General features: G+C 38.7%; 1 protein-coding gene across 1 annotated transcript; it reads right to left on the bottom strand.

The window, feature by feature from the left end:
- Positions 1-3,383: 3,383 nt before the first annotated feature.
- ARL9 (ARF like GTPase 9) lies at positions 3,384-13,510 on the bottom strand. Its single transcript, XM_081061120.1, has 4 exons — positions 12,063-13,510; positions 8,862-9,024; positions 6,047-6,222; positions 3,384-4,206 (listed from the first exon to the last, which is right to left on the bottom strand). The coding sequence occupies exons 1-4, from the start codon at positions 12,513-12,515 to the stop codon at positions 4,027-4,029; spliced, it is 972 nt and encodes a 323-aa protein (XP_080917246.1). The 5' UTR covers positions 12,516-13,510; the 3' UTR covers positions 3,384-4,026.
- Between the last annotated feature and the right edge of the window lie 106 nt (positions 13,511-13,616).

The raw sequence follows: 13,616 nt of genomic DNA, 5'->3' as shown, positions 1-13,616 counted from the left end.
AATGAATGAGAATTCCTATCGCTCCACATTCTTGTCAGCATGTGGTGATGTCAGTGTTCTAGATTTTGGCCATTCTAATGGGTGCATGGTGGTATCTCATTGTTGCTTTAATTTGTATTTCCATGATGATGTATAATGTGGAGCATCTTTTCATATGCTTATTTGCCATCTGTCCTCTTTGGTGAGTTGTCTGTTAGTCTTTGGTCTATTTTTTTTTTTTGGTGGAGGGAATATTGGGGAACAGTGTGTTTCTCCAGGGCTCATCAGCTCTAAGTTGTTGTCGGTCAATCTAGTTGTGGAGGGCACAGCTCAGTTCCAAGTCCAGTCGCCGTTTTCAATCTTAGTTGCAGGGGGCGCAGTCCACCATCTCCTGCAGGAATTGAACCTGTGACCTTGTTGAGAGCTCGCACTCTAACCAACTGAGCCATCTGGCCACCCCTCTTTGGTCTATTTTTAAATCAGGTTGTTTGTGTTCTTATTGAGTGTTAAGAGTGCTTCGTATATTTTGAATAACAATACTTTATCAGATGTTTCTTTTACAATTATTTTCTCCCAATCTATGGCCTTTTTTTTGATTCTCTTGACAATGTCTTTTGCAGAGTAGAAAGATTTAATTTAATGAAGTCCAGCTTATTGATTCTTTCATGGATCATACCCTTGGTTTTGTATCTGTGATCCATTTTGAGTTAATTTTTGTATTTTTATGAAGGTTGTGAGATCTGTGTCTAGGTTTTTGTTTATTTGATTTTGTTTTATGCATGTGGATGTCCAGTTGTTCCAGCACCATTGGTTGAAAAGACTACCTTTGTTCCATTGTACTGCCTTTGCTTGTCAAAGATCAGTTGACTATATTTATGGGGGTCTATTTCCAAGCATTCTATTCCGTTCCCTTGATCTATTTGTCTATTTTTCACCAATACTACTGTAACTGTAGAGTAAGTCTTGAAGTTGGGTAATGTCAGTCCTCCAACTTTATTCTTTTTCTTCAATATTGTGTTGCCTACTCTGGGTCTTTTCCCTCTCCATATAAATTTGAGAATCAATTTGTCAATATCCACAAAGTAACTTACTGGGATTTTGACTGGAATTGCATTGAATCTATAGATCAAGTTGACAATATTGAGTCTTCCTATCCATAAAAATGGACTATCTCTCCATTTTTTTCAATCTTCTTTGATATCTTTCATCAGAGTTTTGTAGTTTTCCTCACACAAAGCTCCATATTTTGTTAGACTTCTTTATACATAAATGTTTTATTTAGGAGGGGTGTGTTCAAAGTGATTATTGATATAGTTTGATTAATAACTTCCATATCTGTTACTGTTTTCTATTTGTTGCCCTGTTCTTTGTTTCTGTTTTTGTCTTCCACTCTTTTTCTGCCTTTTGCGGTTTTAATTGAGCATTTGGCATGACTCCATTTTCTCTCATTTCTTAGCATATCAGTTACACTTTTTAGTTCTTTTAGCAGTTGTCCTAGAGTTTGCAATACACATTTATAACCAACCCAAGTCCACTTTCAAATAACACTATAGTGTTTCACAGGAAATGCTAGTACTTTATAATAACAAAATAATCCTAATCCTCCCTCCCATCTTTTGTATCATTGCTGTAATTCATTTCATTTATACATAAATATACATAAACACACACACAGTTGAATAAAGTGTTGTTATTTGGTACAAACTGTTATCTGTTAGATCAATTAAGAATAAGAAAATTAAAAGTTTTAATTTTACCTTCATTTATTCACTTAGTCCCTTTTCAATGTTCTTCCTTTCTTTATGAAGATCAGTATTTCTAACATATATCATTTCCTTTTCTCTAAAGAACTTCTTTTAATATCTTTTGCAAGGCAGCTCTACTGGCAACAAATTCCCTAGATTTTTGTTTATCTGAGAAAGTCTTTCTCCTTCACTTTTGAAGGATGATTTCACAGGGAACAGAATTCTAGAGTGGTAGGTTTTTTTTGTCAACACTTTAAATATTTCACTCCACTCTCTTCTTGTTTGGTTCTTGGTTTCTGAGGAGAAGTTTAATGTAATTCTTACTTTTGTTCCTCTGTTGGTAAGATGTTTTTATTTCTCACCTCTGGTTTCTTTCAGTATTTAAAAAATCTCTTATTTTCTGCAGTTTAAAAATGATATTCATATGTGTAGGGTTTTTTTTTTGTTTTTTGGCATTTACCCTGCTTAGTGTTCTGAGCCTCTGTGGTTTGGTGTATGACTCAGTTATTATTGTCTCAAATATTTCTTCCGCTTCTTTCTTTTTTATCCTCCTAGTCTGCCCGTTACATGCATGTTAAACCTTTTGTTATTGTCCCACAGTCTTTGGATAGTCTGTTTGTGGGTTTGGTTTTTTTTTTTTTTTTTTTTTTTTTTTTTTTTTTTTTTTTTTTTTTTTTTTGCTTGTTTAGTCTTTGTTCTCTTCACTTTTTAGTTTTGGAGGTGTCTGTTAAGATATCCTTCAACTCAGAGATTCTTTTCTCAGTCATGTCCAGTCTACTAATAAGCCCATCAAAGGAATTCTTCATTTCTGTACAGTGCTTGCTCTGTTTCTTCCATGTGTTTTGCCTTTTAGTATGTCTTGTAATTTTTCTTGATAGTCAGGCTTGATGTGCTAAGTAAAAGGAACTGCTAGAAACAGATCTTTAGTAATGTGGTGATAAGTTGTGGGGGGGAGGGCAAACGTTGTAGCCCTATGATTAGGTCTCAGTCTTTTAGGGATCCTGTGCCACTTGATTGAAAACTTCACATATGCGTTAGTCCGCTCCCCACCCCCACTTTAGATGGGACAGGATGGCTACAGTGTGCTGGAGTTGGGTATTTCCTTTCCCTTACATTAATTAGGCTCTAATGCCCCAGCAGGTTATGATCTGGATAACTAGTTTCCCCAAAGGGCAGGCCTTGTTAAGGACAGAGTGCTGGCATCTTTAAAAATGGTTCCTTCCCCCAACCCTGGAAGCACCGGAGATTTTTCTCTAATATTTACTATGGGAATCTGGTCGAGCTCCCAGAGGTAAAGCTCACAAAATTGGCAGGGGGGCGGGGGGGGGTAGCTATAAGTGGTTCCCTCCTGGAGTTTTTAACTCTCAGAGTTGTCCATGTCCAGCCTCCAGCAATTTGTCAATTACAGTTCTGATTTCCCTACCTTCGCACTGGTTCCCAAGGGTGGGTTCCCTTGTGAGTCCCTGCTGTAGTAAATTATTCTTCTCTGTATTCTTTTGCTGGTCTCTCCAATCTTGGGAGATCCTAGAAGAGTTGTTTTTTCAGTATTTTCAGCTTTTTACTTGTTTTTAGTAAGGTGGTATCTTCCAAGCTTCTTGCATGCCAGGCTGGAAATTACAAGTCTTTTTCTTTTTTTTTTTAAATCAAGACAAGACACTAGGTTAAAACCTGGATTTATATCATGTCTGTATGTAAACAGAGTTATCACTCTTACAAAATATTTCTAGTGCAGAAAGCTTATATATAAAAGAAAAATGTCAAGAGTTTAAAAACAAATCCCCACAATGTTCCTCATCTAGTGTAACAGGCTCCTAAAAGAGAAGCTTTTCCTAAATCTTTCTGAATGTTGTTAATTTCTATTTCTATGTGGGTTTAATATTACTTACTTTTTTTCTCATTGCCCTGTCCCATATTTCTTTCACTACAGTGTTAAACAGCTATACTTTAAAGGAAAGAAATCTGGATTTTTACTTGAGAAAAGAGAATTTATTAAAATATTTTAATATAAATCTCATGTCATTGGAAAACTACCAATGGGATAAATGCTTGTTAGTGTTCACTTTAATTTTGTTGATTAAGACTCCAAATTCCTTTAGATACATTGTTTTACAAACCTTTTTAAAGTTCAAAATTTAAATAAAGAGATTCTCTTAATCAATTAACATTATTATTGTATATATGCTGTGCATTGAGAAAATAGGAAATGGCTTATTTTTTATTGAAAGTGGAAACCTTTGGCTTCAAGGCTGCCACTCAGCACTCCCTGGTGACATTTAGATTGTGAACCGAACAATGGGCCTGGTCACTGCATATCTGCAGCCAGGTGTGCAATCAGGTCTTTGGCATCTTGCATGGTGGAGGGTATCTCTGAGCCGTTCTCAGTCACTTGGGTTCCAAACAAGAACATCTTCCTGTCATTTCCCACATCAGATAATGCCAGAGCTTCATGGATATCTGTAATGTGATAGGCTGCTTCAAGATCCTTCAACAACAATGAAAAAAAAGTTGATCATTTTATATTCCTTTTGAAAAGATACATTTATTATTCTCATTTATTGCTCTCAGTGACCCCACTTTTATTTTAATATGGAGGCTATTATGACCCCCATTATTATAACCTTTGTGATTGTCGAACATAAAGATTTTCATCTGAATTACACCAGTATTTAGGAGTTATCATCAAAAATATATTTTTTGGAATGAAGTTAAGCCAGTATAATACCTTAACCAATTTTCTAAACAGTGCAGTCAATCTGCTTCTAATTTTTTTCCATTTCCTTCCTTATTTCCCCAGAATTATATTCAAATAGGATCAATTATTTTTAGTTTATCTTTAACAACAGAAATTTGATTAATTGTTTTTGTCCATATTATGTTTTATTGATTATTTTTTGCCATCATGAGTTTTCTTTTGTGACCATTATTTCTACTGAACAGCAAAAAAAAAGAAAAAATGGATGAAATTTTGGAGGGGTGGAGGGACATAGAGAAAGGAGCAGGATTTAGAAAATGAAGTGGTGGAAGAAGGAAGCCGAGAGGGGAGAGACAGATGGAGAGAAAAAAGACAAGATGGAGAGATGAGGTAGGCTTACCAAAGGGAAACCCACAGGGAAAGGCAGAGATAGGAGAGATTAAAAGAAGAGGCAGAAAGCCTGTACTTATGCTGCATGGCAAGGTCATAACCTTCTTGAGATCAAAACATACTCCTTTGCCTCTCACACATCAAGAATCATTTATGCAAATGACCTCTGATATTCTTTTTCCTAAATATGCACAGATTCAGCTATAGTTTTTAAGTCCTTTGCAAAAGTTTTAGCATTTTCACTCCTAAAACTGCATTTGTAGTTGGCTTTTGTTGTTTCATAGTGTTCTTCTTAAGCATTAGGGGATCATTTTTGAAGCTCTTGAAATAATCCAAAATCATGTTAATTTTTTCTTGTACTAAATATGATCCTATCAGATTCCATCACTGGGAGCCTGTGAGGCTTTTCCTGATGTGCTGTACATGGTATCTGCCTGGATTGATTATCTCTCTGGATGTCAGTCATCCCAATACATTGCCTGTCTGACCCCTGAATTCATTTAGTCCTAGAGCCTACAGTGACATTTGTAACAGTGTTAATGGATCCAGTAACATGTGGATGATGTCTCAAGTTAATAAATTCACTGATAGAATTGGAGAGGAAATAAGGAGGAGAAGGGTGTTGGATGGGAGACGGGGCTGCTTTTAATGATAAAAGCACATCAGGGATAGTTCTGCTGTGAAAATGGTTGTACAAATATCTGTTTGAGTCCCTGCTTTCAATCCTTTTGGATATATGCCCAGATGTGGAATTGCTGGATCATATGGGGATTCTATTTTCAATTTTTTAAGGAATTGCCATTCTATTTTCCATAGAGGCTGGACCATTTCACATTCCCACCAACACTACACAGGGTTCCATTTTCTCCATGGTTGGTTAATATTTTAATGCATTTGTATGAAATAAATTCAGGTCAGTCTAATTGATCTAAAACAATTTCTTTATGTATGGTAGACACAAATTTGTCAAAATCAACAATCAGTAAATATTATTGAATTAAATTTAACACATATTTGTTGAATTCCTACTATGTCTAAGGCAGTATGCTAGGTATTACAAGGGACATAAAGATGGCTACTAGTCTCTACTCTCAAGGAGTTTATAATCCAGTGGATCTAATCAGTATAAATTGAATATACAGCATGTTGTCTAATAACTAGCTGTTGAAAGGAGATATTTCCATTTCTTGTCGTCATAATAAAACTACTGAATGCAAATTATATTTGCACCTATTTTTACCTGTTTGTTTGCAAACACAACCAGAGGGATGATCGGGTCTGTTTCAATGAGCTGATGAAGGTGTTTCTTGGCTTCAGGTAATCGGCTATGATCTGCTGAGTCCACTACAAAGACCAGTAGCAGCCCTCTGGACAGGTACATTTCCCAGTAGGAACGGAAAGGTTCACTGCCACCAACTACAGAAAAGAGTAGGGAAAGAAGACACACAGAAAATCACAGAAGTGATTTTCACAAAAGAACCCAGGGGAGCAGGAAAGGCACAGTTAGGTCATTTCTGACCACTGGACAGGTACCCTTACACCACTGTGTTAGAGTGTGCCGTTTGAAAACAACCAGAGAGATGTTACCAGGGAGAGTTGGTAGGAATATTTACCCTCCACAGTGATTCATTCATTCAGGAACATGAAAGGTCAGTATAAAATGCTAAATACTAGACTCCTGATCTATTGTACATAGCAGCCGAGGAGGCCACTGCATGTCTATCAGTGATAGCTGAAAAAATGGGAATAGCCTACTAAAATAATTCAGGGTAGTGGATTAAAACACATATCTCTCTAAAATAAGTTTTAAATGGACCGAATTCATTAGCTAACCTCACCTGCACATTTTTTTTCCTTTGCCAAAATCCCAGAACAGTTTCTCCTCGTAATATTGCACTGAGAGTTATAATATGATCCTGCGAGCATTCAGGAATACTTGCCTCAGAAAAAAAGTGCCTTTGGATTATTTCATTCTGCTGATTCTTCTCAGAAGAAACTTTTTGGTTAATGAGAATATTATATACACAATGAGTTTAGTTTTTATTTTTCTCCTACGACGGGTTGTTGGCAAACTACAGCCCATAGTCTAAATCTGGCCTATTTTTTTACAGCCTACAAACAAAGAATGGCGTTTACACTTTTAACTGTGAAAATTTTCTTTCTAAAAAAAAGAAAGAACAACATTTCATGATATGTGAACATTATATAACATTTGGATTTCAGTGTCTACGAATAAAGTTTTATTTAGACATGTGGATTCGTTTCTGTATTGTCTTTGGCTGCTTTCATACTACAAAAGCAGAGGTGGGTAGTTGTAATAGAGACCATTGGCTCATAAAGCCTAAATGATATGCCATCTAGCCCTTTACAGCAAAAGTTTGCAGAACGCGGTCTTAGGAACTTAAAAACATTTAATGTGCTAATAGAAAGGGTCTTTATTTGTCTTTCCTTTGTTTTCCTTCGTACAGAGCGAGGCTAGTCATTTTTTGAAGTAGTTTGTGTTTTTAATTTTTAAAAGAACATTGTATAATCTTCTAACTGGCTTAAACATATTTAGTTTAAACAAGAATGAACATTTGGGTTGTTCCTCATTTTTTTGGTGACACCGTGACATTTTACCTATATAGGGATTTTTATCTTTGTTATTAACTTCTAAATTGCAATGTAGTCAGAGAGCATACTTCGTGTGATGCCTCTTCTTTGGAAAATTTGTTAAGACTTGCTGTATGGCCCACTAAGTGGTCAATTTTGGTAACTGTTCCATGAGTGTTTGAGAAGAATGTGTATTTTAGCTTTCGGACAATTTTACATTGTCTGTTAGATCAAATTTGTTGATTATGTTCAAATTTTGTGTATCTTTGCAGATATTTTTCTCCTCGATCCTACTAAAATTTGACAAAGGTATGTTGAAATCCCTCACTCTAATGGTAGATCTGTCCATTACTCCTCCTAGTTTGATCCTCCCTCCCTCTCTCCCTCCCTCCCTCCTTTCCTTCCATTTTTTATATATTGAGACTATTTTCTTAGCTATTTATATGGTTAAAATGATTATTTCTTCTATAGGTTCTGCATAAGTTGAAAACTCTATTCATAATAATGCTTTTATCTTAAAGATTTGCCTACAGGTGTACCAATTTCTCTGCCCACCTATTTCTCTTTGTAATTGGACAAAAGCAAAATTAAAAAGGTGATTGCAGTAATCTGAAATACAATGGAGGTTCCAACTTGAATAGGGGCAGTGAGAAAGGATGTAACTGATGAATTTGATATTTGTTTTAGAAAAATTCCGTGTTTTACTTGAGGACTGGAGGTGGGGGTACAGAAGGAGGAATCAAGTGATTTTCAGTTTTCTGGTCTAAGCAACCTGATGGGTACTGACCAGTGGGTTATAAGGGAAAGGAACAGATATGGAGATAAATTAAGCATTTTATTTTGACCATGTTCGGTTTGAGAGGCCAAATAGGTAGCCAGGTGGAGATGTCAGGTGACATTTGGATATGTTTGGGCTGGATAGATAAATTTGGGAGTCATTAGCATATACATGGTGTTTAACAACAAGAGGATGGATGAAATCATCCAAGGAAAGAGTGTAAAGAGAAGACAAGAGGGTCTGATGCAACTTTAAGGAACAACAATATTTAGAAAGATGATGATTCCAGAATAGAGAGTAGGGGCTTCTGGGCTGCCATCTGGTTATAAGAAGAGGTTTGGGGATTGTCTAGAGTTAGCTTCACTTGCAGAGAAGGCACACTGTATTTCCTTAGATTGCGTGTTTATTTCGGCTAGTAAGGGAGGAGAGAGGCTGTTATAGGAGGGAGTGTTAAGCCTTCCTCTTAACTCCCCTTTATCACCAGCACTGCAGAAAGGAGAAAAAAGAACAGAAAGTGATTTCCCCTATAGTGTACCCTAGTATTAAACTACGCATGCATTCTAAATATCTAGGAAAATCTAACGCAGTGTTGCTTTTCACAAGAATCCAACGTCGAGAACATCATGTCTGGCTTAAAGTTTGCACAAAATGAGGTTATCTTGTAACTAATGGAAAGAGGACTTACTCTCCAGGAACTCCATCTGGCTGTCTTCAGTGGGGATGCACACGGCATTGAAACCTTGGGTGGGTGCCTTGCTGTGCTGGACTCTGTTTAAAGCTAGAGAATGGAGAACACTGGTCTTTCCTGCTCCATCAAGGCCCAACACTAGGATCTGTTTATTTTTCTCCTGTGAAACAAAAGATCAATCAATACACCTATGCTATCAGGGCCTTGTTTTCCTAGTTCCTGGCAGTGTACGTGACTGTAGTAGGACCCAATAACATTTGTGGAATTGTAAACCAGAAGAAAACTTCACAAAACACTTAATAGGTCTAGAACAAACTATACCAATCAGTTTGTATTTCATAATCAGCCATTAGTTATGTGATATTAATTGTACATCTTCCTCATCACCCAGCTCCTGGTCAATCTATCAAATAAATACTTTATATATACCGGGGGCACCAAAAAGGATGTATATACATGACTTGTATTCTTTTGTTATTGGTATATATTGAGTATTACAATTTTAATAGTTTTTTTTCTTAAAATGTGTATACATTTTTTTTTGGCACCTTCTGTATATATCAGGATTTATGGGAGGTGCCATAGATCACAGGGCCAATTTTCAGACTTCACTTTGCTTCTTGAGTTCATGTCCATTGGGGATTTCACCAGAATTCAGTTTGTTGTTTGGGCTGTTGGGAACTCCAAGGTCCGTGTATTGACTCTGCCACTCAGCATGTAAGCATCTAAGATCTCATATTATTAATCGGTCTTGTCTTTCCAATTGGCTCACTAGATTAAAAGCTCTTAAGGCAAGGTTCCCCTCTTATACTTAATATAAGTATCATGATTAAGTGAAAAGGCTAAGATTATAGAAATTGTTAAACCAGTTCCAATAACAAGTGAGCATTTATTTTAAAACCTGATTTTAAAACCTTTTGAACTATATGTAAACTTTAGAAAGAAGCATTCCACCAACATAACAGCCTTATAAATTTTTATGACAAATGACAAGGGCAGGCTGGTATGAAGACAGAAAATGGAAAGTTCTGAGTACTCAGAAAGGTGGTTTTTAGAGTACAAACTTCAATATAAACAGTATTAAATGAGCGACAATATAGCAACAGTATTAAATGAGCCAGACAGCTCACAGGAATTCAATTTTGTTTCCCAAACTGCCTACATAAGAGCTCCTCATGCACAAAAACACTAGTGAGTGTTTTCAATGGCACTGGTTTAAAAATAACAATAATCGTACGCATTTCTGCTTGAACACTGAATGTCATTAGACTGGATTTCTGGTAAAAAGTGATCCTAAATAGCACTAGGATGTTTATCCCACCTCTTTTTGTTTTTTTAATGCGATCTATGTGAAAGTGAGGTATTTAAAGGTCTGGCCTAATAGAGACTTGTCTAGAGAGCATGACTTACGAAAACTGTATGGTGAATAATAGAATTCGAAAATGTATGTTTGCTTTTGGAGTGAATTCTTGATGGCTTTTAAAGCAAATGATATTTCCATAGATGTTTTCTATCTCCCCCCACCACCTATTCCCCTATTCCCTCCCGCTGAATCTAAATATTATAATGTCATTCGGGGAGTGTGATGGTAAACATGAGCGACTTGAGGTACAAAGAAGACCGAATTGGATGGTTTAAAACTACATACTTTAAAGGAATGGTGGCACCAAGAAATGGCGGCAGGGTGTGGATGGTGTCCCCCTCCTTATCTCCACCCGTGGCCCCTCCTTAGGCTACCCCAATATTTCATCAATTCCAAGATTTCCCCCCACATTTTAACATCTCCTAAATGAGGATTTTCTAATCCATGGGTATGTCTTATTTTGGTTGGAAGCATTTTTTTTTTCTTTCTTAGTGGTACCGAAAAAAACGGCATCTTAGATCCTGTGAATATTGTGAGCAAAAACAGTTCCTATTGCCTTTCTGATCACATTGCTGCCCCTAAAGTCCATCCTATCTAGAAATTCAGCAGGCACGGATGCTTTACATTTTCCTTATTTTTTTAGTCTAAAATACATGCTTTCTCATGTTTACAATCTCTTAAGGAAAGCTGAGATTAATTGTAAATCAAGAGTTGAGACACAAAATGTGACTGTGAACACCCCTGTTCCTTGTCAAAAGTTATTCCTTTAACTATGTATGGATCTATGTAGTCTGTTTTACCACAGATCAAATCTACATTAATAATTCATGTCGTTTAGAGCCAGAAAGCAGCTCTGAGCCCAGGAACTCCAGAAGCACAGAGCCCGCTAAGCTGATCTAAACAATGTTTGGTTTTTTTCTTTCCCCTACCACCTCCAATTTTAAAACTGTCAGTAAAATACACGTAACATAAAAGTACTACCGTAACCAGTGGTACCACCGTAGCTCAGTGGCTCAGTGGTAGTAAACACATTCCTTCATTCATAATGTTGTGCAACCATCACCACCATCCACCTCCAGAACTCTTTCCATCTTGTAAAACTGAAACTCCACTCATCAGATGCTAACTCCCCATTTTCCCTTCCCCCATGCACTGGTAACCACCATCTTACTCTCTGTCTCTATGATTTTGACTACTCTAGATACCTCATATCATAGGTATTTGACTTTTTGTGACTACAATGCCTGGTTTCCAAGAGCTTTCAGTGAAACCTTAGTGACTATCCTGTCCGGACGCTGGTGGTCTGGAAAAAAAAAAAAAAAAAAGGAAAGCAGAAACCATAGCACTATGCCCACAGAAAAGGTCCAGACAGCCCCAAAACACATCCTGCACAAATTCAGGAACCCAGCACCTTCTGAAAAAGAATTTACTCAACACAAATGACTCGGACAGAGACCCTGTGAGCAGCGAGGGTTTCGGGTGGGTTTCTGTGTTGGTGGTCTGTGATGTGAGCAAGTGCTGAGCGTTGGACAGACATGGGCCGGAGAAAGGCCCTTCTCCGCATCCTGGTGAGGGCCAACTAAGAGTCTTCTTCAACGCTAGACCTGATGAGGGTTGGGGGTGCAGGGTCAGGGTTAGGGGTGAGACTGGGCAGGGGGCCTGAGAGAAGGGGCTAACGATGGTTGGTTCGAAGCTTGGCACATCCACAGATAAAAAAAAAGCCCCAAAGGAGACCCAATACCCTACGTCGGGGCCCGGACGTAACAGGGCTGGCGCTGCGGTCTGAACAACCGACAATGGCCTTGGGGAGGGTCCAAGGCACGGTGGTCTCTTACCGGCAGCTCCAGCAGGGTCTTTGCCAAGACGCTGTTGTCCTTCTCTTTCTTTCCTTGTCCCTTTAATTGTTCCTTCTCTTTCTCTGTCTCCCACTCTTTCCTCTTTTCCTCTTTACTCTTACTTTTCTCCTTTCTCCCTTTCTCTTTTTCAATTTTCTCCTTCTCCACCTCCTTCCCTTTCCCTTTCTCTTCTTTTTCTTTTTCCCGAATTTTCTCTTTCTCCAGCTCCTTTCCCTTCTCCTTCTTCTTCACTTTCCCCCTTTCCATGTTCTGCGCCCGAGTCCTTCCCTTCTCCCGCGCGCCGGCACGCTGGAGCCGCGGCCGAGTCCTGGCAGGTGTGGCCCGCGCGCGGGTGGGGTGCGCGGGGCTGAGACGTAGATCCACGTGGCACAGATCACACAAGCCGGCCCGCGCGGCTGCTCGTCCCAGCGCGCGCCAGCTGCGGCCGGGCATTTCGCGCTTGGGGTGCTGCACGCCGCATATTCGTCGAACCTGAAGGCGGGGGAGCTAAAGGAAGGGTCGAACCCAGACAAAGGTATCCGAAGGCCTGGCCTCGGGATTCGGGGAAGACCAAGGGGCCGATCGTCCGCGCAGAACAAAACTGTCCCTAGGGGGCACCTCCTCGAAGGCGCACTATGGCGCGATTGAGTCCTTCGGGCTAGGCAGCAAGGCCTTCCTCACGGCCCCGATTTTAGCGTCTCACCTCTGAGCCCGCCCAGTTCACGCGCCTCCCATCTGGGAGAACCCTCGAGGGGCCAGGCTTGAGCGTCCCCAGAGGACTCCCAGCCTTCCTTCCCCTAGCTAGCAATCACAAGCCTGGAAAGTGAAGTTGGCTGTCTCCCCGCCCTTCACCCCGTATCAACTTATCGAGTAGTGTCTAGGGGCTTCTGTCCAGGATGCTGAGGGAAAAATAGAGGAACCCCAACGGTTCCCTAATTTTACGTAAATTCCTGTTATGTTTTACTTTAAAAATATTCTCTGGAGATTGAATTAGTCTGTCAGGATCATGGCTACTAGTAAAGCCAGGTATTCAAAATACAGCTAAAAATAGTCTAGCTGCCCCAGTGATCTAATGCGCAGCAAACTAGGAAACTGCCGGTGCTGTTCAAAGGTTGTAGAACATTGCTTAAATTGGTTGAGAAGCATATGGATGGTGGTTTTATTTTGTTAAATTGGACCCTAGTATATTTCACAATCTAAAGAAATTATCTAACTGTAATAAACTGACTTTCATTAGATCGATGTTTCATATAGGATTGTAAGGAACAATGAATGAATGACAGGCTCCAGAAGTCTTGAGTGATGCAAGTTTTTAAGGTTAGCAATTTCCAAGTAGTCTTCAAAATGCTGTGCTTAGTAACTTAAAAAAAAGTTTGCTCTTCAGTTTATTTATAATACACATATCAACATGGTAAATTTTCAGTGAAGTTAAAACTGGGTTCTCCCATTAGATTCATTTTGTGGCTTTGCTGGGAGAGGCGGGAGATAATTTTACATACTTAGTTTAAAAAATTCTCAGATATGCTAATCAGGAAGTCCTCCATAAAGTGCCAA

The sequence above is a fragment of the Rhinolophus hipposideros genome, assembly GCF_964194185.1.
Source record: "Rhinolophus hipposideros genome assembly, chromosome: 1".
NCBI lineage: Eukaryota > Metazoa > Chordata > Mammalia > Chiroptera > Rhinolophidae > Rhinolophus > Rhinolophus hipposideros.
The sequence above is the reverse complement of the archived record's forward strand: the minus strand, read 5'-3'. Positions and strand labels throughout refer to the sequence as shown.

Excerpts from the sequence above, each read along its gene's own strand:
- ARL9 (XM_081061120.1), bottom strand. The coding sequence starts at position 12,515 with ATGCCCGGCCGCAGCTGGCGCGCGCTGGGACGAGCAGCCGCGCGGGCC. Across the intron at positions 9,025-12,062 it reads AGACCCTGCTGGAGCTGCCG|GAGAAAAATAAACAGATCCT; the intron begins GTAAGAGACCAC and ends TTTGTTTCACAG. Across the intron at positions 4,207-6,046 it reads TTGTGTTTGCAAACAAACAG|GATCTTGAAGCAGCCTATCA; the intron begins GTAAAAATAGGT and ends TTGTTGTTGAAG.